We start from the raw sequence: 23,606 nt of genomic DNA on the forward strand, positions 1-23,606 counted from the left end.
AGTTAACATGCTCTCCATAAAATATAGTTCATCTTTGATGCATTGATGTTCTCTGGGGCATCCCGGACGAGCCCCCATAAATTGATAATTTGAAATTCAAAACTGAGAAAAGAAAAGCAGGCTTGACTGATTATTGACATTTGAATGTAAACAGAGAAGAAAGCCCCGACTGAGGCAGACTCGATCAGAGGATACATTGCTCTCTAATTTTAGCTTCTCACACCAGAAAGTATAGCACATCTGCATTTTACATACATTTTTTGTGGAATGCATGTCAACTGAGCGTTAGTTGATCCATGACAAACAGAGGAGCATTTTACAAGTAATTTTAAAAAAAAGTGAAGAAGTATTTTTAAAAAGTTTTAAAATGATTGTCTTCATAGCCAAACCTGTATGTCTATTCTGTGCAACTATACAGAATATAATATTAGAAAAATTGTTTCAATTTGCTGACTTGAAGACAAATTCTGATTAAAAGGTTTTGTGATTTACATGCTACTTGTGCAGCAAAATGGAAGCAGGCTTTAACATAGGACAACAGTGGTCTTTGGCAATGGAAAAGATGGCGGGATTTGTGTTTTTAAACACTTTTTTGCCTGCAGTTGCTATCTTTTTGACTTCTCAAATGTAAATATTAAAGGAAAATTTATGAATTCTATGTTTTGTTGGTTAGCCTTTTGTTGGAGTTAAAGGTACATCACATCAAATCTATTCATCATTGAATTAAAAACAAAAAATCCAACACATGGCCCCTCATCATAAAAGGTTAAGGGTTGCAAAAGGATGTATTATATTTCTATTGCATCACTGTAATGGAATCACAAGCAGAAAGACGACCCTGAAGTTGTTAGAAGTTATAATAAGAAAAAGTGCTTTTTACACCACTACTAGTACCTTTTAATACAAAATGTGTTTTATATTATTTTTTTAAATGTTTTTTAAAAGGTAGTCATCCAAAGGAAGAGACACATTCAAAACCATGAGGTCACCAGCTGGTTGTCAAAACAGAAAAACACACATACTGGAAAAAAAAAAAAAGTCGTCTAGATCAGATCTAATAGAGTAATAGATTAAATTCAGAGCAATTTTTATTTTTTGCCACCTTTAAGGTTGGGCAAGGCAGATTTGGTTTCCAGATACAATTTAACTTCCTTTTTACAAAGTACAAAATGTAGACAAAATAAGTTTTCAGTACTTTACATTTGTGGATGTGAAACTTTCGCAAGAATAAAAAGGGGTTGATTTAAAAAAAGAAAAAGCAAGTTTCATGTTCTTTTCTAACGCACCCACATTCTACAACTTTAAACACAACGTTCTCATTTAACCCTGTACGACCCAGTTTTGTAATACTACGTCGCTTTTTTAAACAAAATATGTTGGGTTTCTTTTTTTATTTTAAATTTACTATTACATTTTCATAAAATCTTATAAAAGTAAAATAAATCTGAAAACATCCTATTTTTATAGGATATTCTAACCATCTAAAAAGTTGATCTTTGTCATAAACCGGGTTTTCCAGGGTTAGTGTCTTTTTCCGTTGCTTAGCGACGTTTCTATCGTCTCGTTCCTGATTGGCTGTTTCCTCTGAAAGGCTCCGCCTTTATGGAAGCTCATACGGAAGTTCTATTAAACATGTAGCATCCCGGTCCAAACTCCACTCCAGTAGATGGCAGTAATGGACATCCATTAGCTGCTTGCCAACCGCCATACAAAGAAGAAGAAGTAGCAGCAGCAGCAGCAGAAGAAGAAGAAAAAGTTGTATTAAAACAGAAACACACGCCATGTGGTTTCTACAGACTTTAGATGCATTTCACGTTGTTACTTTTCTCATAGTTTGAATGAATGATTCGACAGTTGTTATTTCACCGCTGGTTTTCTGCCGATAACCGGGAATAGAGTGGAAAAAATATGTGAATCGTTCAGGCTTGTTTCTCACATTTTCAAGGTTTTTCGTTTTAATTATGAAAATGAGCGAAGCAGCAATTGAAGATGGTGAATCAGGTGAGTACGGCTAATTATTGAAGCTCCTTCCTGCTGCTGCCTCAGATAAGCAACAGTATTTTTTAGCAGTTTATTGAACCGTTTTCTGTGTAAAGGGGCTGAATCTACAGGATGGACGCAGGAAAACCTCCAGAAGCTCGTTGCTTCTCTGAAAGGCACCGTCCCAGAGAATAACAAAACGCAGACTTATGGTCATGGATTGAAAGCTGTAGACTGGGATAAAGTTGCATTCCCGCCGTTTTCTGCAGGTGAATGCCAGGAGAAATGGAACAGCCTGATGAAGAAGGTGAGCAGTGTGCTGAAGCTTTAAATGTTTATTTAGATATTATATTTCCTGCTCCAAATATAGTGTTGTGATCAGAGGTGGGTAGAATACCCCAAAATTTTACTCAAATAAGAGTAGCAACATATTTTTGCTGAAATAAAAGGAAATAGTAGTCATCCAAGAAACTATTCAAGGAGTAAAAAAGGTATTTGGTAAACAGGCTTCTCAAGTACTGAGTAACTGATCAAATTATTGATAATTTAATATTTAAAAATTACATAAAAAGACAGGCCCAAATATAAAGTGGAATATTTTGTGTTTTAAGGAAGAAAATGACAATAATTTATATAAGTAACAAAAAGAAAATTTTTCCAAATCAGTTTCTTATGAGACTTTAACAGGAACTGCAGGTGTGTGTCTCTGTCTGGGGAATTTTGTTTTTCATTCAGTGGGTTGAGAATCCAGAAGTTTTACTCGAGTAAGAGTAGCGATACTTCATAATAAAATTACTCAAAAGTAAAAAATAAAGCATTGTAAAAAGATACTCCTAAAAGGATTTTTTTTTTCAAAGAAAGTTACTCAACATAATCTAATTGAGTAAATGTTAGTAGTTAGTATCCATCCACCCCTGGTGGTGATTCCTTCGCAACCTGAAATAGTCTAAAATTTGATTAAAGTATCTGTAGGATTTGGATATATAGAAAAAGTAGGACAATATGGAAAAAATATTTATGTTTTAGTTGTTGTTCTCTTTACTGTTGTCTAAATGTTGGTTTCATTCATTCATCAGATGCATAGATTAAGCACATCTGTATTATTTTGTTATTTTTACCTATATGAAGTGGAAATACTTCAGATTCTGAACTAGCGCCAAGATAAATTAGCATAAATTCCTCACAAACTGTCAAACCTCATTTTGTTGAAGTGCACAAAAGCTGGGTAAAATAAGCGAAATGCGACATTGTGCTGCTGAAAATTTGAATGTGGTATATGTGATGCTCTCTCTACTGTTGTTGTTCCTCAGATGCGCAGATGTCGCAGCCTTCCTGATCTCCTTGATGAAGCTGAAGATTTGCTTTCAAACCCCTTCTGTGACAAAAATGTAAGCGATCAACCTTCAAACTCGTGTGACTGTATTGCAGTTTGGTACTATTTAGTATAAATGTTCCCAGGATAATAACACATCCTTGTTTTTGTAAATGTGTGGTTTATTTTTCTTGCAGATTCACCCAGACCTCCCAAAACCGCCCGATCCTCCAAAAATTGCTTATATTAGGAAGAAAATGACCAGGTATGCGAGGAAAAATCCAGAGGTGAACGTACGGTTAATGAGAAAGACCTTTTCCAAGAAGTATGAAAAACTCTCAGACGAAAAGAAAGTAGGTTGTCTGTAGTGAGCCTGTTTGTAAAACAATACTTAATATCTCAAAGAACTGACACTTAACTCCTTTTTTTTTATTTTGCTCTTTAGGCTAAATATGCAAAGAAGTACAGCGTTGCGTTTGAAGAATATAACAGAAATATACGGACCTTCTGGTAGAAAAGCAACTTTGGTATTCACATTTGATTTGGCAAAATTGCCAGTCTAAACTTAATGTACAGCAAATTCTTTTGTCGTTCAGCAAAGACAACAATCTACATCTTCCTATCAAGAATGAGAATGAGAAGGAGAAGGAGAAGAAGAAGAAGGAGAAGAAGAAGAAGAAGGAGAAGGAGAATGAGAAGAAGAAGAAAAAGGGAAGGATCTTCCCTAAAGATGTGAGTGATTTTTCTCTTTCTCGGGAAATGCTGCTTGTTGCTCACATGGTTAGCAGGTTTAAACTATCCTACTCTGTTCTACTTTGATTAACAGTAAATATTGGTTCATGTTTCCTACATTCTCAGGAAAACTATGGAAAATACTTTTTGTCACATTCTAAATCTATTTAAGTATGACTGGAAAAGATGGTATGAAAAAATTTTGCTTTTGGAAATTATCCCTTATTATACTTAAAAGAAGAAAAAAAATTAAACTGCTTTTTAAAAAAAATTTCAAATGGCAAGACACATTGATTATTTAAGTTGCGTTAGTTGCCTTTTAATTGCGCACCTTGAATATTTTTGACAAACATATTAATCCTTTTAAGAAATGTTTTATCAATTTATCAAGTTGTGTTTACTTTTACCTTCTTTTTTTAACATTTCTTGGTAATTAGAATATCATCATATTTGTTTGTTAAAGAAAAGAAAAACTGGGGAAGAAATAAATCGGGCAGGAAAAACAGACTGAAAGAAGAATAAATTGGACTTTGGGGTTTCTAGTTTAAGAGTTTTTGTATGTTAGAGATAAACAGTAAAATGTTATTAAGAAAATTAAAAACTATTGCACTATTTTGTACTGAAAACTGTGTAGAATCATTGTTAGAGGTTAAGTATCTTACTTTTTTATTAATTTGAAGGAAGGTGAAGGATGCAGTAAATACAAAAGTCTTCCTCAGAAACCACCTGGGTAAGTAAGACTCACTGTCCACCGTTTGTAAACTGTCTTTATTGTAACATATTTATCATTTAATAGGTTTAAGAAACAGTTCTTAATGTTTTCAGGAAGTGTACATCGAAATACATTTTTTAGTTTACAGCAGAATTAATTTCTTTTTTCTTTTCAACTCCCATTGCTCAACAACTTTAAAATCGATCCATAGACAATTAATTTCAGTCACATTTCATAAGTGGTATATACAATCATGCAAAAAAAAATCTTCAGAACATCTGAAGTGACCTACATGAATTCACTGCATGAAAATCCCTCTTTAGATAAAGTTAGTGTTTAGGTTGTGAGAAATTTTATTTGGAAATGTTTTATTTCTTCGATTTGTTATTTTGTAATAATTTCTCTTTATGATTTCTTTTATTCTTGAAAATATTAGAGGTTACACATATCTTTGCACACATCGCAAGTGAATCCACACGTAAGAAAGATACGCTTTTCTTCTTTTTTTTTTTTTTTACCAAATACTTTTTAAATTTTACTTGAGTATTTTGTTTTTTATTAATACTTTATAGTTCAACTTGAGTATATTTTTGGTTGCTCTTCCCACCTCTGATGAACAGTCATTATATTCTCTGCAACACAAAAGCTATTTTAGCCTAGTAAAGGTAGGAAAAGACCTTATCAAATTCAAACCTCGATTAGATATTTTGAGTCCTTATCACCTTTGTGTTGGATTTTTTCTTGAGATTTTACGATTTGGTCATTATGTTGTTTTTTTTCTTCTGTATTTTCAGGAATGGTTATATTCTGTTCCTCATAGAACACTCTGCAGCAGGCAAAGGAGGCGAGACTTCACATGGAGCGAGTTTTATTCGGGTTATGAGTCAACACTGGAAAGAATTGAGTGAAAATGAGAAACAGAAGTACAATAAACGCTGTGCCGAGGTATTAACAGATTGTCCAACAAGAAAAAAATGACACCTTTTCTTACCTCGAGTTTGTTAAACACAGTTTGTTATTTCAGATGAAGAAAAACTACGAAGAAACGCTGATGAACTATCTGGGTGTAAGTAAGGTTGAGTTTTCAACGGCAATATACAGTATATATTGCATTTCCGCAGCTTAAATTGTAAAATCTGCTTTGTCGTCACGGAAACAGTCACTTTTTTTTGCTTTGTTTTATATTCTTCAGAAGTTAAATAAGAAGGAGAAGAAGCAGATCATTGAGGAAAAAGGAATCAAAATCCCAAAGAAGACTCCGGTAAGCTTTCATTTTCTACTTTTTCTCAGATGTTTGAAACACACAGATGTGGCGGGTGCAGTCGTGAGCTCAATGGTGTTCAAGTGACGACATTGAAACCCAGCAACCATTTCCATCAAAAAACTGACGTCTTTTTGAGCTCTTAAAAATTCGTGTTTAACCTACAGACAAACATTGTGTGTGTGCATCTTTTTTTTTTCATGTTTGAACATCTGAACTTGCAATTCAAAACTACTGGCTGTCAAAACAGTTGGGAAGAGTTACTTAAGTGCTACCAGATGTTTAATTAACACCTTGTGGTGCTTTAATGTTTCAGTGTTCCTATTAAACGTTTGTTGGCATTCATTAAACATGTAGTGGTGCTAATAAACCACTACAGGAGATGCCAGGGGATGCTGGAAAGTGCCCAATTAAAGACCAAAATGGCTTGCCGTAGAGTTCTCCTTACCTCTTGTGATCAGTGTTGATCACCTAATATGAGAAATACTTCAAAGTTCTGTTCTGTTCCGATTTAAATCTGAATTAATTTATGCTCACATTTGACCACCAAATCTTTCTGAATTAAGTTTAAGGACTCAGCATTTGTTAATTGACTTATATTAAATGATTTTGTCGTAAAATACAATTATAATAAAATACATAAGCTAATTGCAATTAGCTTATCATTTAATTTGCAACCTGGGGTTTTCCTGGGGTTTAATTATTTCTTGTTGACTTTATTCACATAAACTTGTACCTAAAAACACAGTTCAAGGCCCCCTCCCCCACACCTTCCTCACCTAGCTCCTCCAGACTAGCGGCAGCAGCAATTGGCAAACACCTGGTGGAACTGCACATCTGCAGAACTCATTATTTGAACTGTTTCTCCGTCCAGCGCTCCAAAAATCGTTTGAAAACAGCGTAACAGATAAATGCTGTTGGGATGACATGCTGAAGGTGGAGTGGTGGAACCAGAAGAAGCTTCTTAAAGAGACAGGCGCCTAAATTCAAGGCCTCGTTCTGGGAATTTCCTCTAAAGTTTTTTGTGTTTATTTTACTGTAGGACCGACACATCAGACTACCGGGTGAGCCGAAGATGCCCCCCCAGTGAGTATATAAAGTGCTGTTAAAATTTTTTTTTTTTTTAAATTGGTCTTCTCATGAATTTTTTCAAGAAAACAATTCTGCCTATAAGAATGTAAAAGGCTCATTGTTAAATATATGTTGATTGTAGTTGTTGTCTCCAAGGGTGACACACAAACTTATTAGGTTTCGGAACTAAAGTTTAAAATTTTTTCAATCAAAATTTAAAATAAACCTCTTTTCTTTACACTGGTTATATTTGTCTCATTTTTTTGATTATCTGAAACATTTAAGTGTAATTAAAAGCAAAATAATGGGAAAAAAATTTGTAAGGAGGAAATTTTTCCCCACATAGTGTAACCAAAATATCCTAAAAGATATGATTTTTTTTTTTTTTCTCAAAATCCAACCTGAAAACGTTGCATTTTTTTCTTCAGATCTGGGTTTATATATTTTCACTCGGATATGTTGAAACATGCCTGGAAATTTATACCAAGAAAAGAGCGTATGGCAAGGGCCAAGAAAGAGTGGCACGAGCTCTCAGAAGGGGAGAAGAATCGATACGCTGAAATAATTGAGGAAAATATGAGAAAATACACAGAAGAGCTGCGAGTGTGGTTCCAGGTATTCATCCAGTCATTCATTTTAACTCGAGTGTTTGAAATTTCAGCTGGGAGTTCAAATTGTTCTGCATTATTTGAGTAGACGCTGACTCAAAAGGATCAGAGGGTTTACGTGAAGAAAAAACCTGATGCAAGTCCCTTTAATTTATTATTTTTATTTCAAGATGCCTGAAAGAAAGTTCCTAATCGCATCACCTTCTGTTCCACAGAAGGTTATTTTTCTCCTGGAACATATAGACGCCATAAAGGATTCTCATTACCTATCTTCAGTAAGTATAAAGATAATAATAGTGACATAATTTTGATTTGCTTCTAAAATATGCTCACACCTTCAGCTTTTTAATGCACAGAAACAGTAAGCTGATCTGAAATGTATTTGGCAGCAATTGATGAATCTTATGAAAATAAAAATAATAATGGATGACTGGAATGCACAGATAAAGAATGAATGTATGTTCAGTTTTTGTTTGTTTTTGGCACACAGGACGTAAAGGATGAGAAGACAAGGAGAACGAAAGGACGTAGAAGAAAGAAGAAATTGTGAGGACTAAGGTTGTTTACTTTATACGCTGCGTAAAAACACATGACCATTTGTTTCCCTCCGTCTGACATTAAATCAGATTAAACTTTTAGGTCAGATAGTTTTCTCCAAATGATTTCTGTTTGCTAAATGCCGCTAAGTTTAACTACATTTCTTTTTATACTTGATAGAATTCCCTTTTGAACTGTGTGACCTAAAATGTCAAACATTTTCCACAAGCTTCTCTCAATAAATGGTAATTTTCTGAGACTATTCACATGGCTTTCAAATAGCTTTCCAACTTTTTAACTTGCTGATTATAACTAAATACTTTTAATTTAATTTCATTAGACCAGACAACGTGTCTCCAATAATCAGGTTCTTGTCTCTTAGGCAGTACCTTAGGTTGTTTTGCAATTCCATGATTGCGGAAATTTACAACAATAAACAGATCTCAGAATTTTTTTGTGATAATGTATGATTTTTAGCTAATTGCAAATTTTCTGAGAGAAAAAAACATTGGGTTTAAGTGACTAACTCCCATCTGCAGGTTATTTTAAGTAACAAAATAATCAAAATTCACATTTATAATCATAATTCTTTTCTACGTTAGCTCCAATAAATCAAAAAGTCATTTTGATTGCAAAAAACAAAATTACAGAAACAATTTCGAAATCCGTGTTTTTGGAGAAATGGCTGATTCAGCCCATGTCTGTAAAGTACTTTTTTTTACTAAAACACATTTATCTCTGGTCAGAGAACCCGTCTCCTTCCTGGACTGAATGATGGCTGGACGTTCAAGACTGCTTGAATATTTTTGTTTTAGCAAATATATGCACCATCAGGAAACAGGAAGTTGAAACGTAAGGAGGAACCAGTCACGCCTCCTAATGCGTTCAGTGATCTTTTTGATTTTTCTGTGACGTCACACAAGTATGCAGTGTGTTTTAGGTGTTGCTCTCAAATCCCCCCACTGGTGGGTCTCCATTGTTTTAAATTACAAAAGATTCAAAAGCCATGGCATCCTCAGCTGGGTAAATTTGTTTTTGAAATACGATAACAAAAAAAATCTCTCAAATTTGTTCTCATTTCGGCCTTCAGCAAAAAGAATTAATTCTAGTCGTCTTAAAGGATTGAATGCAAATGTTGTTGATGTAAAAAATGCATTTAGAATCCATCTTATCGGTACATATCGCATCAATTTGTTAATTATCATGCTTTCATCATCAGGTTGAGAGCGAACCTAAAAAGGATGGCAACACGTTTGAGGCGTATCATTGATTACAAATCCAGATGGAGGATTCTCAACCAACTGGTTTCTATGATGGACGCCAGGAAGAAAACGCCACCCAGGAGAGGCGGTGCTGTGTTAACTCTCTGCAGGGTGGCAGATGCAGAGCTGAAGTTCATGCACTGAAAAAAAAAATCTAAATAATGCCACACAGAAATCGTTGGCTTGGACTTTGCTTATAATGTGTTTCCAACTACTGGACATAAGAATGTTTACATATTTTCATGCCATTCATAAGGAAAATGTTTTTTTTTATTTGAATTGCATAAAGTTAAAGAAGTAGCTTTAATGAAGCCTAATTTTTTTTTTCTGTTTTTAGATGTACCTCTCCAACAGATTTGTTTGTTGTTGCTGCTTTATGATCCAGCAAATATGTGCCAATAAAATAAAAATAAATATTTATGTTTTTTTATTATCTTGGCTTTCAGCTAATGAAATTAGATTATCATATCAGAGTAACAGAGAAATTTGGAGTTATGGAAAGTATGTTTAATACCAGCTTTAATGTTGTTTTGAAAGGTACTTTTAAATTGACAAATGAGCCTTCTCTGAACTCATATTCTACTTTATTGAATTTGAGTGCAGATGCTACCCTCTAATTGGTGAAGGTGACAGGTATACAGATGCTCATAAAAAACAACCATGAAAGAAAAGAACTACAGTAATACAAAAATGTATTTCTGTAATGCAAGAAAACTATAAAGTTATCGAGAAATAGATGCACTTTTAGGGAATTTGTGAATACTGGATTAATTCTACACGTTTATAATGCAACACAATTACAAATGAACTGTTGAAAAATGTACATATTACATAAAATGTATGTATTTAAGTTATGAAGTTTCAGTTTTATTTATAGTATAACATGCAACCTATAAATATTTATTTTAAAATATTAAACTAGTCCTCCATATAGCTCGTTTAATCATTTTAATTTCACGTGGCTTTTCGCTGTCCGGGCCAGTAGGGGGCGACTACTGGACATTCTTCAAGCTGCAACACGGACACATCTTATTGGTTGGTGTTTCCGCTGCTCAAGTGACGTTTCTTAGTTCTCCTCTCTGATTGGACTTCCCAACTAGGGTTCCGCCCATTAGCAAAAGCTGATTTTTAGCTGATGTTTCAAAGCACAACGTCATGTGTTTGGCTACAGTTTTTTTAAAGACTGTTTTAGGTTGATATAATCTAATTTTAAAGTTTGCTTCTCAGTTGCGTGTTTTATCTACTGCCTGTTACTTCGACACACTTAAAAGTCTTGAAAAGGAAGACGTTTTGGGTTGTTTTTTAAAAAAATGACTGAAAGTGAAATGGACGTTGCAGAATCTGGTAGGTATAATTACTGTCTTAATGAAAACGTACTGCTGGTAAATTGAGGTTAAATGAGTATGTTCTGTGTAAATGTGCTGTAGCTAAAGCATGGACCACCGCAAACCTCCTGAAGCTTGTTGGCCGTATTAGGAGCAACACCCCAGAAAGTGAGAAAACGACGAATTATCAGAGTGGACTATTGTCTGTAAACTGGGATAAAACAGCATTCCCTCCCTATTCTGCAAAGGAATGCCATGACAAGTGGCAAAAGGTGATGAAAAAGGTGAGCTCTCCTCTAAACACCTCCCTAATTACTGTTCTCCTTGATGTCGTCATAGAACAGCTGAGATTGAGTTACTCACGTGTGGAGAAACATTTGTTTTTCCCTTCACTTAATAAATTTACACTACTTTGTGTTGGTCTATCATGCAAAATCCCAATAGAATACTTTGCAGATTGAGGTTGCATTGTGACAAAATGTGGGAAACCTTTGTAGAAAGTGTGATAAATTTGTTATTGTTGCTTAGATGCGCAAAGTTCGGAGCCTGCCGGACCTCATTGCCGAAGCTGAAGAGGTCGTTTCCAAGCCTCTCCTTCACAGAAGGGTAAATACCTAATGTGTACATACATGGAGCAATACAATACATGAATTGTATTTTGTTTTAACGCGACTTTTGAGTAAAATGTTTCTGTTTTAATTGTTGATTTCTTGCTTTTGTACAGCACCTTGGTAAGCATCTGTTTTTATGCTTTTTTTATGTAAGTAAATTGACCTGAAGTTACAAGAAAAAGCTTTCAGCAAGATTGGTCACACTTTGATTTAAAATTTCACTTGAGAGATCATCTATTACTTACTCCCTTCAAATGCCAATTCTTATTTCTTACGTTTTATTTTTGTGTTATAGCTGATTCTAGATGGTTTAAACCCGGGTCTGCAACTTTGATCCTCAAGTGCCACTTTAGTACAACTTTTGGATGCATCTGTGCTCCAAAAGGCTGAATGACCTCCTTGGTGTATCATTAATCATTAATTAATGTTCCAAGTAGTGGTGCATCAACTGCAGGTTTCCAGACGATCACTGATCTTTAACCAAACCTTCTCATTTGGATGGGCGATTTGTGTTTTGTTTTTTTTCTCTTGTTTTGTTTAAATCATATAAAAAGTTGCTAAATATAGCAATAAAGTTGCTAAGTTAGCAACAGTGGGGTGACTGTTGTTATATGCTCAGGTTCAAAAGTGTTTGCTGGACGATAAAATGTCCCAGTAATTATTGCAATAATTGATAATTTTGTTCTTTTGAGACCATTTTCAAGTAATCTATTGATAATGGCCCTCCCAATGATCAATAAACTTTAATTTTGTAAAGAACATTTAACACTGGAACGGAAATATATTTAAATATCCAAACTAAACCATAACTAATCAATAAATTAAACTGAAATGAAAACCACACACGACTGAAACCACAAATATTTCTGTAAACAATTTCCATTCATAATTAATAATCAGAATGAAAATGACTAAACTCATTTTAAGTCATGATGCGATTAATTAATTAATTGCTTATTGCGACAAGAATACAGACGTGATCTAATGAGTGGATCTGGCTTTCACTCTTGTTTCCTAGCAGACCAAATGGGGACAGTTGGTGAATTTTTTATTTTTTTTTTTAGGTTTCACTTGTATCGGCTGATGATGCACAATGAAGGAAATTGGGGACAATTTAGCAGTGCACCCCAAGTTGTAAGATTGTGAAATCCCTGAAATCAGTACTGTCATACATCCATAATTAAATGTTGTTCTAATTAGAGCTTTCGTATAAAACAGTGCAGTCAAGTTAAGCTTTTTGTGCCAATTGGTAAAACAGTTAAATTCTACCCAGGGAGTGTGTTAAGTCACTGACCTTCCCTCCTCCTGATCAGATTGGCTCGAATGTGATTACCTGAACAAAAAACTCAAACATTTTGTGATCGTTTGTCTCAATTTCTATTTTATTTTTCTCACAGACCCACCCAGACTTCCCAAAGTACCCTTGTAGTGCAAGAATAGACTACATGAAGAAGAACTTTTCCAGGTTAAAAAAGAAGCACCCACGGCTGACGATGACAGAGATTGTGGTGAAGGCACTCAAGAAGTACAATGAGCTTCCAGATGAAAAGAAGGTTGGTAATCTATTAGAAGTGGATGTATAAATAAATACTCATTGATAAGAGTGACTTGGAAGTTGACAGATTTGACATTTTACTGTAGGATGAATATGAGAAGAGGCACGCCCTTGAACGTGCGAAGTATTGGAGAAAGTTCGACAACTTTTGGTACAAAACTCCCTCTATGCAGGCGTGATTTAACAAACCAGTTGATCTAAATTTATATTGTGAAACTTTTTTGGTGTGTGCTCTTTTTCAGTAAAAACAACAATCTGCATTGTACTCGAAGAGCTAGAAAGGCAAAACTCGCTGCAATTGTAAGTCTTCCATTCTGCCTTGTCTCAGCATGCTGTTTGCACGAATTGCTGAGTGAGAAACGTTTGGTACTGTAGATGTTTGATATAAATCTCTTACTTGTCTCTGTAGGAAGGCCTGCCTGTGAAGCCACCCAGGTAAGAGATTGTTTTTGTCACTTTTTTTTAACTTTAGTTAGAAAAAAGCAAATCTTTTAAAGTGGTTTATTTTGTTGACCTTTTTTTTTTTACATTTTTAACTTGAGCTGTTAAGGTGAATATAATTTAAGTAACTTATTACTTTTCATAAAGGTGGGTCCAAAAATTGTCTGAAAAGGCCTTTAAAAGTCTCAAATTCAGTTTAATGAGACTTGCAGAAATAACTCCTGTTAGCATGGCTACACTGAAAATCTCTCCATGATTCACCAAACTGAGATTGCTCTGACTGCAGATTTTTTACTTGTCTAACCACCTCTTAAAATGAACTGAACTGACTCTTTACAAGCTTATTTTCTCACACTGAAAAGGTCGTGAACACTAAAACTCATAAAGTTTGCAATAGACAGCTGAGGAAGTTGCTAGGAACATTTTTACTATTATTATTCTGCTTAAAATCAGAAGGTTTGATAATTGTGTTTATATTTCGACTGGGAAACCTTCAGTCGGTCCCATTGAAAACAGCCCCTAACCTAACAAACTTTGCGTTGTTAGGTTAGAACTTAAATCTCGTTATTTCCAGATTTTTGTTGCCGTTTGTCTAATTTTCTGTCCTTTTGCATACTTTCAGAGGTGGTCTGTCTCTGTTCATCAAGGAGCATGCTGCAGAAAAACCTTCATTGGGTTTGGATTTCTTTAGTGATATGAAGAAACGCTGGAGAAAACTGGATGCAACAGAGAAGCATGAGTATTACACACGCTGTCTAAAGGTACCAACATAGGACAAAAAAAGAATATAGTTGTTTTGACTTAAAAATACCCTAAATGTTTTTTTTTTGGTCATTTTTAGATGAGGCATGAGTATAATGCCAAGCTGAAGGAATATTTGGATGTAAGTTGAGACTTTTTTAGATTTAACAGAAAGAGGCGTTGTGTGACAGTTTGTTTGTTCCTCAGCGCTTTGATGAGACAGAGAAGCAGCTATTCATTAAAGAACAAGAAATCAGATTCATGAAGGCGAAGCCTTTGGTAAGATGAAATCTAACAGTTTCCTTGTTAATAAACTCAATAAACACTTAATCTATGGATATTTTTAATGTTTTAAGTTTCACAGTTACTCATGTTATGTATATGCAATCCTAAAATATAAGGTTTAAATCACAAAAAATACAATAGTTTGAAATATTTCACTTCACATTTAATGGATTTATGTGATATGAGTTTTACTTTTTGAAACGACAAATATGCTATTGTGTTGGATCTTCACTTCGTATAAACACTTGTTTTAGTCTGTGCAGAGGATGTCACCCCGTGAGCCCAAGATGCCCAGCCAGTGAGTGTATAACCAAAACCTCCAAAATGTTCCCTGAAAAGATTGTTTGACTAATTTAGCTCTGTTTTCCAGAACTCTACTCACATACTTTGCCAGAGATAAGATGATGTCTTTAGCCAGATCTAAGAAACGTTGGCACAAACTCTCTGTGAAGGAGAAGGAACGTTACAAAGAACAGATGCATTCAAACATGGAGCAATACTCAGAAAACCTGCAAAAGTGGTTCGAGGTGTTTAGAAATGTCCATCTTCACTTTGGGTTTTTCAAATGCTCTGGGAGGTAAATGTATCTATTTTCCATTATCTGTGCAGAAGCTGACCCCAGAAGAGCAAACGAAATATTTGAAACAAAAACCCAGCGTGAGTACTTTGACATTCACCGATGTTTTCAAAGTTGGTTTTCTGAAACTCGTGTTCCAACTTGCATTGCAGAAATTGCGGTTCCTCGATGGCAAAAATAAACAGGTGTACGACAGAGAAGAGCTACATCTGAGTCAGCCTTCAGTAAGTTATATGAATAAAACGCATACATTCAATCCAGTTAAAAAATAATTCTTTTAATCTAAAATGGAAATTAAATGTGGTCATAACGTATGTCATCCAATTGTTTTCAAAAAGTTTTTGTAAATGGTGATGCCGTGGGCAGGAAGGACAGCAGTCAGTGTTGCAACAAATCTGAAGAAGCCTCTGCTTTATGACTGTCATTATAATGCTAACCGCTCCATGTTCGGCCAGCAGAGACGATCTTTCACTCTAAAATTTTCTGGATGACACCATCAGTCGTTTACGCGCTCTGATAATTTGCCTCATTTGCTTTTGCCGCTCCTCTTTAAATCTGTGTCTGGTTACAAAGCCAGGGAGAGAGACTTTTGACATATTGATTCACATCCAGGATGCATGACCGCTACCCAATGATATTTTCTCACATTGCTGACAGTTCTTTGACTTGTGGGATAAGGAAGAGGTTTCTCATGCTGAGCTGTAATTTTGCTTCCTGTTTGTTTTGGTACTCAGGACTCAGAGGACGAAGAGATCATAGAGATCAGCAGTGAAGAGGATATTTGGAGCAGTTATGAGGTGATGTTGATGGTTCTTCCTGTTGAAAACAATAAGTATACTCAGAATAATTGTTGGATTTTTCTAAATGAGTCAGTTTGTAGTTATGAGAGTGTAATAAAATATTAATTTATTCAATTCTACCATCTTCTGGTCCATAGGGTGAGAGTGGAGAGGACTGGGACATGTTTGAGAGGCATCGCTGATGGACAGAATCAGAACCTTCACACTCCCTGTAAAGTTACATCATTTGTGTGGCAGAGATACTTCTCAATAATGTTTACTTGTGCAGTTATTATAGCTACTTCAAGAATATTTTCATAGTTTTAGAGTGAGTTCCTGGGAGTAACCGTGTTACCAGTTTGGTTCACCATTTTCTAAATATTGACTGTCAAGAAAGAAGATTACAGTAGAACAGAAACGGTCATTTTCTCGTTCACGCCAAGATAATTTTACATTTTTCCAAGTGCTTTTTTTAGTTCATTCGCCTCTTGGTTAGAAAGATTTAAACTGTTTAAAATTCATATTCATTGAGGAGAATTGGGAATGTAATTAATGTAAATTTGAAATGCAGTTTTTTGTCACTTTGTACATGAACATGTTATACTAAAGCATGGGACATGTCATCGATGATTTAATTAAAGAAATACTAAAAAATGAATTTGGGATTTGTAGGTTTTTTAAAATGAAAAATGTAGAACAGATATAAGTAATTTCACTGACAAATTATATCTTTATTTCAGTTAAAGGCCAATTTAGTGTTTTTGTTCAAGAGGTGTGGAAGTTTTCTTTAAAAAAACAGAACTGTTTAAAGAATAGAGGTCATTTATCTTGCAGATTTTATAATACAACTTATGTTTGTGTTTTACAATTTAGATGTGACTTTCAAAATGAGCTGAATGGATTGTAAATGTAGTTTACTTAAGTTCAGTCAGTTCGTCGAGCTTTTATTTTTTTAAATCACTTTATTGCTATATTTCATAAATAAATTGTGCATAGGTCAGGAAAGAGTTGAGTACAACTGAAAAATATACACTGAGATCCATAGTTAGAAGCAAAGGTACACAAAACCAAATGTGCTTTTATTGGTATAAAAAAAGATCTAGTGCTGCAGCCTTAGTGGCAGTCCATTTTTAATGTAATTTGCCTCTGTATGTTGTAGTAATACACCTAAAAATATTTTCTACATGTTGTAAATAAATCTACATAAATACTTTTAATTTATTCAGTGAAATTTTACAAAATGTTTTGTTTCTAATATACTAAAAACGATCTCCATGACAGAAGGTGGTTGAACTTTTATATTTCTCTAAAAAGAAACTATATACTATATTTTTAAATATGACGCGCATTAAATTCATCAATGGTCGTTAAATTGTTAAAAGGTGAATTTGATCAAAGAGCCGCAGCTGTGAGTCCTGAGGAGATCGATTGCTTCTGCCTGAGACGAGTGGATATCAAAATACGGATAATTTTACTTAGGTTTTGCATTAAGCTCCTTAATAGTTTCTCTTGTAAATGTAAGAAATGTATGGATTTTGTTAATTATGTCGCTTTTTATTTCTGGTGGGGTTTCAAATGAGCAGAATTAGCAGATAAAGTGGACGCAGCAGGGTAATCTGCGGCACAGGAGGCCATCGGTGGAACTCGTGCAGAGAGTGATTGTTTCTGCCTGAACGCTTAGTAAAGATGGATGCCTGTCGAAATAGGTAAATAAACTCAATTAAGGTTGTGCTGGGACCGCGGTTGCGATATCCCCCGCCGGGAAGGCTGCATTTGGGGGTTGAGAACCGGGATTTTGGCTGCAGAAGGTTCTTCCAGGGAGCCGCACTGCAGCAGCAGTGTTGGCTTCAGGGACGAGCAGCCTAGCTACTGTTGGATGTTCCTCCAACTGCGAAACAATTAAAAAATATTTGTATATTTATCGCTGTTATAATTACAACCGCTCGTGTACATTTTCAGTGTTGTCGCCATATTCGCTGTTGACGCAGGACGCTGCTTCTTCTGTTATATTTTCACTACCTCCAGCCTATTCATAGCCGCGCTCTTTGTTTTCCTCCAGCTTCAAGCTAAGCTCCTTTCATTGAATGGCAATGCTCGGGGCTGCTGGGAAGTGTCGAGGACTCGCGCCGTGTTTTGGACTCCGCTGACTTTCCTTTTCGTGTTTTGTGTCTGTGTGCTTGTTATCAGGCTGTGAGTGCGGGAAGCAGCCCCCTGCTCCTCTGTGAGTACCTGCATCCCTTTCTCAGTGACCGACTGGCATCTGTGCTGCTAACTGTGCTTCCCTCCTGCAGCAGCCCAGCTCTGGCCGATGCTTGCTGCGCTACAGCATGAACACAGCAACGTCTGCTCATCTGGCAGATCTGGCAAATGAAAATGGAGGAGCTTTCGGTGTCCAGCCTGGACAACAGCAAGCTGGAGGTACGGTGATGATGATGGTGGTGGAAAGCAGCAACAAGCAGAAACGCATTGTTGTAAGCAGGTGTCATCAATAGACGTTTTAATATCAGACCAAACCTGTGAAAAGGCAAAAAATAACTTTTTCAAATCATGATTTCATTCATGTTTTAAAAAGAAATACCCGCCCAAACTATGATACTGTACACTGCCTGATTCCCTCCCCCCAAAAAAGCAAATGAGTGCGAGTCTCCTATAGGATGTTGAAAAGGCATCCTGTGGTTGTTTAAGAAGAGTAAAATAACTGGCATCAAGCAGAGAAAATCTTTAAGGAAAGTACTAAAACTGGGTTGAGAACTGTCCAACTTGTTGTTAAAAACTGTAGCGAAAGAGGGGAATCGTCGTCTTTGAAGAGGAAATGTGGTCAGAAAATAAATCCTGAGTGATCATTGGAAAGTTTGGTGAGATAAAAATCAAAGAAAAACTAAACTAGAACTATGTTTAATATTGAAACTAGGAGTATTTTCACACCTCAATGTGAAGAAAACTTAAAGAATTAGGACTGAAAAGTTGTTCAGTTAGTGAGGGTAACTGGAGAAAATGCTTCAACCTGCAAAGGAGCAAAAAGATGGAACTCTAGAGTGATGGAAGAAGGTCATGTGCTCTGATGAGTCCAGATTTACCCTCTTCCTGAGTGATGGGTGCTTCAGGGTAAGAAGAGAAGCAGGTGAATTTATGTTCCCATCATGCTTTGTGTCTACTGTAGCAGCCTGTGGAGGAAGCACTAAGCCCTGGGGTTGCTGCAGCTGGTCAGCAGCATCATGACGTCAGCTGATTACCTGAATATACTAATTCCCTGATAAACGGGGATATTCCAGGATGATGATGCAGAGCTCAAATTGTGACTGAGCGGTTTCCTTGAACATAAGACTTCATTTCCACCAGAGTTCAGACCTTAACCATATTCAGAAAAATTTATGCGACACTGGATGGAAACAACCTTTCACATGGGGTTCGTTTAGAAAATGTTTTACCCTTAATTAATGAAATCAGAAAATTGTTGGGGTTTTTTTTGCAGTTAGTCAAGTTATTTTTTGTCTGAATTGGTTAAATCTCAAACTTGCAAGTGGGCTTTATAAAAAAGCAAAAGCAGAATTTATTTTGGAGGGGATTAAGACTTTTTCACCTCAGACACGCCACAAAAATGTACCGCATGTCGTCCCTGGCAGGCAATGGCTCAGGACATCCTGTCTGACCTGGTGGAGGACGCATGTCTGGGTCTTTGCTTTGAGGTCCACCGGGCTGTGAAGCAGGGCTACTTCTTCCTGGATGACACGGACCAAGAAAGCATGAGGGACTTTGGTGAGCACAACCTGTCTTACCTTGCAAAACGATTACATCACTGAAGAAAAGCAAAACACAAAAATCTGAGTTTGTCAAACAAGCGAACATTCAGATAATAACAACTAATGCACAGATGCACACAAATTTGTGTTGATTCTGCTAAAGATGTCTAAAACCCTACAATAAATGAATCAGTTCTCCAGTATAATCTTATGCTGATTGAGATTATATTTTATTTAAATCATTTATTCAGTGAAAAGACATGCCGCATTAAAGAACAATTGTTCACTAGAAATGTATCTAGAAACATTTATTTTGCCATCCATGCTTTTCTGTTTATCTGGGGTAAAAATATGGCTATTTCTCCTATCAATTGTTCAAAATAGGAATGACAAGAGAACATGTCCGTCGTGTAATACAGATGTGTCTTAATCTTTATAAGTTACTATTATCTGGAGTCAGAGCAATAATTAAATTGTTTAAAACTACGGGAACAACCATGGCTGAAAGAGGATCCATGTTTAGAATTATTTTTTTACAACTCACAGAAGAGTTTTAGATTTTTGTTGACAGAAATTGTGAAAACTGTGATCGATTTTGAAAATCTACATTATTTTTCTTTTCCTCACTGACTAAATGTTCTCTGATTAAATGCAGAATTTTCCTTAAGGTATTTAGTTTGAGATTTGATGGCAGTTTTATTCAGGGTTCTTGATTTGAATCTCTTTCAGAAATTGTGGACCAGCCTGGACTGGACGTGTTCGGCCAAGTGTACAACCAGTGGAAAAACAAAGAGTGTGTTTGTCCCAACTGCAACCGGAGCATTGCGGCGTCTCGCTTTGCGCCGCACCTGGAGAAATGCCTCGGGATGGGACGCAACAGCAGCCGTATAGCTAACCGCAGGTTCGAAGGCAAAACAGAAAGTGCAGACCAGCATCAGCTCAGATGTTCACATTGTGTTTATCTCCAATTCCATCTGTGAATCTGATTGGTTCCCCCAATCAGAATTAGCTTCATGGTTTCTTACTGGAATCTGTTTTGTGTTATTTCCCATGAGTAATGCTGTCATCTCTCGCCGTTCTACAGAATAGTTACTGGTAACAACACCAACAATAAGTCGGAGAGTGACCAAGAAGATAATGACGACGTCAACGATAACGACTGGTCCTACGGGGCAGAAAAGAAAGGTGAAGCTTTGGACTTTCTTCATGTTCCTCAAAAACTGATTCACTGCAGATTTTCTGTTTTTCCTTATCTGTTTTTTTATTTTACAGCAAAGAAAAGAAAGTCGGATAAGGTGCTTTTATTTTACCCTTAAATACATATTTTTTTTATCATCTGTTTTATTCATGAAAGTGTTCAGAATTTTTGTCCTGACTTCTTAACCCAAACCAAATATTAGCTCTATTTCTTTCTCTTCTTTTTCTCCTCAGAATCAAAATTCACCAAGAAGATCCAAATCATTCAAGCATAAAAGCAGTAAGTAAACATATCTTTATTATTATTATTATTTTTTGATGGCATTTGGTTGATTTATGTTTCAGGAAATTTATCTAAACACCACATATGCTCGTAAGACTCCCATTTAAAGACCTTAACACTGTAGCTTTGTGAAAAAATCTTTAAAAATTGATGTAAACTCAAGTTTACATGTGTGAAGAAGTCTGTAAGGTGGTTTACAATAAAGCATTTACTTATATTATTCAGATTTTGATAAGAATTGAAATAGAAATCATGTGTGGAAGAAATATTTCAATATTTTAATTTCTATTCCCATTCTCTAAAAGTTATATTAAATCTATTCATCAGTCCACTTATTTATCCATCCATCTGTACCTGTCCCCTCATCCGTTTGTCCATTCTTCCATTTCTCCGTCCTTCCAATCATTTTTTGTCTGTCTGTCCATTTTTCCAATTACTGTTCCATTAATCTAACCATCTATTCATTCATGTGTTAGTCACTCCATCCTTCCATCTGTCCATTTCCTGAAAGTCTACAGTGTTGACATTTTTCTCTGACCACTGCAGAAACATCTGCACCTTTTTTCTTACATTGGTGTCATATTTTAAGAAGGGCAAAGAAACATGAACATTAGATTCTGCAGAAGTCTGACATTTTGAACTGAAAAATGTGTTGCGACAAAATGTTTTAACAAAATGCCTTTTATCCGCCTTTTCCCAGGTACAGCCAGTAAGACCAATCAAGACAATGAAGCTCATGCGCCGCCCAAAGACTCGTACATTGCCTCTTCAAGGCCTGTGGGTAGGAACAGGGGTAAACCTTTCATATGGGTTTGTAGCTGACTGACCATGTAGAATCTGCTTATCTTTATGTTTTGTTAGTTATTTTTCCTCTCCAAATATCATGTATTAGAAAAGAGTTTGTGCATCTTGACTCTTACGAGTTCACAGTGTATGTCGTGTTTTAGGAGTGACCCCTTGCTTTTTATTTCTGCACAGGCATGATGGGTCCTAGACGGCGATTGGAAAACCAGGAGAGTCCCCGCATGCTGATGAAAGACGAGGCTTTCTCTCAGTAACGCACTTGGCCACAAACACACCTTCTTGAACTGTGTAGACGAACACACACAGGAAGAGAACGCGAGGGAGAGCAGGAGCCCTTCGGTTCTTTACATTGTCGAACCAGCGGACGTTGATGTTATCGGTGACATTCGTGGTGTCTGCTGCTCTGCAGAAGCAATCCTGAACCTCCCACTTTGTTCTTGATGGATTTGTTTTAGTTTTAATCACAGAATCATTGAACCAAACAAGGTTTTCTCATTTGTTTAATTATATATATATATATATATATATTGTTCTGAATAGTGAATATCATCATGTATAATTTTTCTGCACAGAGTAAGAGTCTGGAAATGATCCAGAGGCAAAGCGAAGACGGCTGCACACAGTATTTTATTTCATAAGACAGAAACGATCAGGCAGTAGGTGAGCTGACATCTCCTCATTTTTTTTTTTTTTTTTTTTTTTTTTTTTAAAGAAAATCTAATTATTTGAGAACTAATGTCAAAGACAATCATTGGAAATGGTTTGTCTTTTGTTTCCACTTTGACTGTCGGGGATGTAGTTTTCCAGTTCACGGCGTGAGCAACACTGTTTGGTGCTCGCCCAAGGAAACTGGTTTTGAAATGTTCAGTGAATGAACATCTGATTTTGCACGCAGGCTGCAGGTTGCCTGCAGAAAGCAGGTTTCTTTTGGGTTCTCTTTCGGTGGATAGACTCAGCTTGTTTTCTAGCATTCAAATATGTCTTTGTATCATGTTTACATTGTAAAGGTTCACATTTGTCCTTGTTGTGATGTGATAGTGTAAATATTCTATTAGTCGAATTGCTGCTGTCATGGCTCGGTTTGTTTTCATCTGTCTAGCATAATAAATGATTTGTTACCTGTCGGAAGGATTCGTGCTTGCTTGACTAAAACAAACTGACCCACAGGGGGCAGCCATCACCAATTGGACCAGATTTAAAATGGCTCACTCTGTAGTAGAAGTCTAATAAACGCAAAATAATGCAGTAGTTTTCCTCACACAGTGACTCTATTTTGGTTTTGTATTAATTGTTAAGTAATTGGTTCTTTGTTTTGTTTTCCCCCCCAAAAGAATAACCCTTTTCTTAACAATCAGTTCACCCAGTCATACCTGAGTCACTCTCAGCTCTAAAGATCTGGCAAACATGCACTCATCCCCATTTACCCATAAACAAAATCTAGCAAAGTACCTTCAGAAGTCCGTCATTTTAGTAAATAGAGTGCACCTGTGAGTAATTTTATTTCAGTATAAATCCAGCTGTTCTTTGAAGCTCTCGAGAGGCTTGTTGGAGAACATTATTGAGCAGATGGGATTATGAAACAAGGAAAACAGCAGAACGTTTTGGGAGAAGTTTAAAACGGGGTTCAGTTCCTAAACAACATCACGAGCTTTGAAGATCTCACATATCTATTGTTTGTTCCATTGTCTGAAATGTAAATCCAGCAAGACGTGTCTGTCAAGCAAAGGTTCTGTCAGGAGAAATAAGCCAGAGTTCAACCAAAGTATTGAGAAGCTTGTGTAAGGAACCCCAAA

At 35.9% G+C, this 23,606-nt stretch overlaps 3 protein-coding genes across 11 annotated transcripts; all 3 read left to right on the forward strand.

The window, feature by feature from the left end:
* Window positions 1–1,712: 1,712 nt before the first annotated feature.
* LOC102223070 (nucleolar transcription factor 1-like) lies at window positions 1,713–9,893 on the forward strand. 2 transcript variants are annotated; one of them, XM_023341520.1, is made up of 16 exons: window positions 1,713–2,001; window positions 2,097–2,287; window positions 3,291–3,368; window positions 3,490–3,645; window positions 3,738–3,802; window positions 3,889–4,024; window positions 4,705–4,754; window positions 5,531–5,681; window positions 5,761–5,802; window positions 5,929–5,997; window positions 7,040–7,083; window positions 7,497–7,683; window positions 7,765–7,812; window positions 7,892–7,951; window positions 8,167–8,222; window positions 9,433–9,893. In XM_023341520.1, the coding sequence occupies exons 1-16, from the start codon at window positions 1,962–1,964 to the stop codon at window positions 9,617–9,619; spliced, it is 1,560 nt and encodes a 519-aa protein (XP_023197288.1). In that variant the 5' UTR covers window positions 1,713–1,961; the 3' UTR covers window positions 9,620–9,893. The 2 variants fall into 2 exon arrangements, with proteins under 2 accessions (XP_023197288.1, XP_023197289.1); XM_023341521.1 differs by having other exon boundaries at window positions 8,167–8,234; window positions 9,433–9,516.
* Window positions 9,894–10,596: 703 nt separating this feature from the next.
* LOC102222812 (nucleolar transcription factor 1-A-like) lies at window positions 10,597–16,459 on the forward strand. 2 transcript variants are annotated; one of them, XM_023340436.1, is made up of 17 exons: window positions 10,597–10,819; window positions 10,903–10,968; window positions 11,049–11,084; window positions 11,329–11,406; window positions 12,809–12,964; window positions 13,053–13,117; window positions 13,209–13,266; window positions 13,376–13,401; window positions 14,030–14,168; window positions 14,249–14,290; window positions 14,356–14,427; window positions 14,688–14,731; window positions 14,804–14,960; window positions 15,043–15,090; window positions 15,163–15,234; window positions 15,745–15,807; window positions 15,948–16,459. In XM_023340436.1, exons 3-17 carry the CDS (start codon window positions 11,076–11,078, stop codon window positions 15,990–15,992), a joined length of 1,074 nt encoding a protein of 357 aa, XP_023196204.1. In that variant the 5' UTR covers window positions 10,597–10,819; window positions 10,903–10,968; window positions 11,049–11,075; the 3' UTR covers window positions 15,993–16,459. The 2 variants fall into 2 exon arrangements, with proteins under 2 accessions (XP_023196204.1, XP_005812787.2); XM_005812730.3 differs by having other exon boundaries at window positions 10,903–11,084.
* Window positions 16,460–17,243: 784 nt separating this feature from the next.
* LOC102222556 (ataxin-7-like protein 3) lies at window positions 17,244–22,941 on the forward strand. 7 transcript variants are annotated; one of them, XM_023340399.1, is made up of 10 exons: window positions 17,244–17,495; window positions 17,849–18,010; window positions 18,081–18,207; window positions 19,413–19,545; window positions 20,259–20,430; window positions 20,614–20,714; window positions 20,802–20,824; window positions 20,961–21,006; window positions 21,710–21,802; window positions 21,988–22,941. In XM_023340399.1, the coding sequence occupies exons 3-10, from the start codon at window positions 18,157–18,159 to the stop codon at window positions 22,065–22,067; spliced, it is 699 nt and encodes a 232-aa protein (XP_023196167.1). In that variant the 5' UTR covers window positions 17,244–17,495; window positions 17,849–18,010; window positions 18,081–18,156; the 3' UTR covers window positions 22,068–22,941. The 7 variants fall into 7 exon arrangements, with proteins under 7 accessions (XP_023196167.1, XP_023196169.1, XP_023196168.1 ...); XM_023340401.1 differs by having other exon boundaries at window positions 18,084–18,207; XM_023340400.1 differs by having other exon boundaries at window positions 17,977–18,010.
* Window positions 22,942–23,606: the final 665 nt, after the last annotated feature.

The sequence above is a fragment of the Xiphophorus maculatus genome, chromosome 10, assembly GCF_002775205.1.
Source record: "Xiphophorus maculatus strain JP 163 A chromosome 10, X_maculatus-5.0-male, whole genome shotgun sequence".
Classification (NCBI taxonomy): Eukaryota; Metazoa; Chordata; class Actinopteri; order Cyprinodontiformes; family Poeciliidae; genus Xiphophorus; species Xiphophorus maculatus.

Excerpts from the sequence above, each read along its gene's own strand:
- LOC102222556 (XM_023340398.1), top strand. The coding sequence starts at position 18,157 with ATGAAAATGGAGGAGCTTTCGGTGTCCAGCCTGGACAACAGCAAGCTG. Across the intron at positions 21,007-21,709 it reads ATCATTCAAGCATAAAAGCA|GTACAGCCAGTAAGACCAAT; the intron begins GTAAGTAAACAT and ends GCCTTTTCCCAG. Across the intron at positions 21,803-21,987 it reads GCCTGTGGGTAGGAACAGGG|GCATGATGGGTCCTAGACGG; the intron begins GTAAACCTTTCA and ends ATTTCTGCACAG.
- LOC102222812 (XM_005812730.3), top strand. The coding sequence starts at position 10,786 with ATGACTGAAAGTGAAATGGACGTTGCAGAATCTG. Across the intron at positions 14,169-14,248 it reads ATTACACACGCTGTCTAAAG|ATGAGGCATGAGTATAATGC; the intron begins GTACCAACATAG and ends GGTCATTTTTAG. Across the intron at positions 15,091-15,162 it reads ATTTGAAACAAAAACCCAGC|AAATTGCGGTTCCTCGATGG; the intron begins GTGAGTACTTTG and ends CTTGCATTGCAG.
- LOC102223070 (XM_023341520.1), top strand. The coding sequence starts at position 1,962 with ATGAAAATGAGCGAAGCAGCAATTGAAGATGGTGAATCAG. Across the intron at positions 2,288-3,290 it reads GGAACAGCCTGATGAAGAAG|ATGCGCAGATGTCGCAGCCT; the intron begins GTGAGCAGTGTG and ends GTTGTTCCTCAG. Across the intron at positions 8,223-9,432 it reads CGTAGAAGAAAGAAGAAATT|GTTGAGAGCGAACCTAAAAA; the intron begins GTGAGGACTAAG and ends TTTCATCATCAG.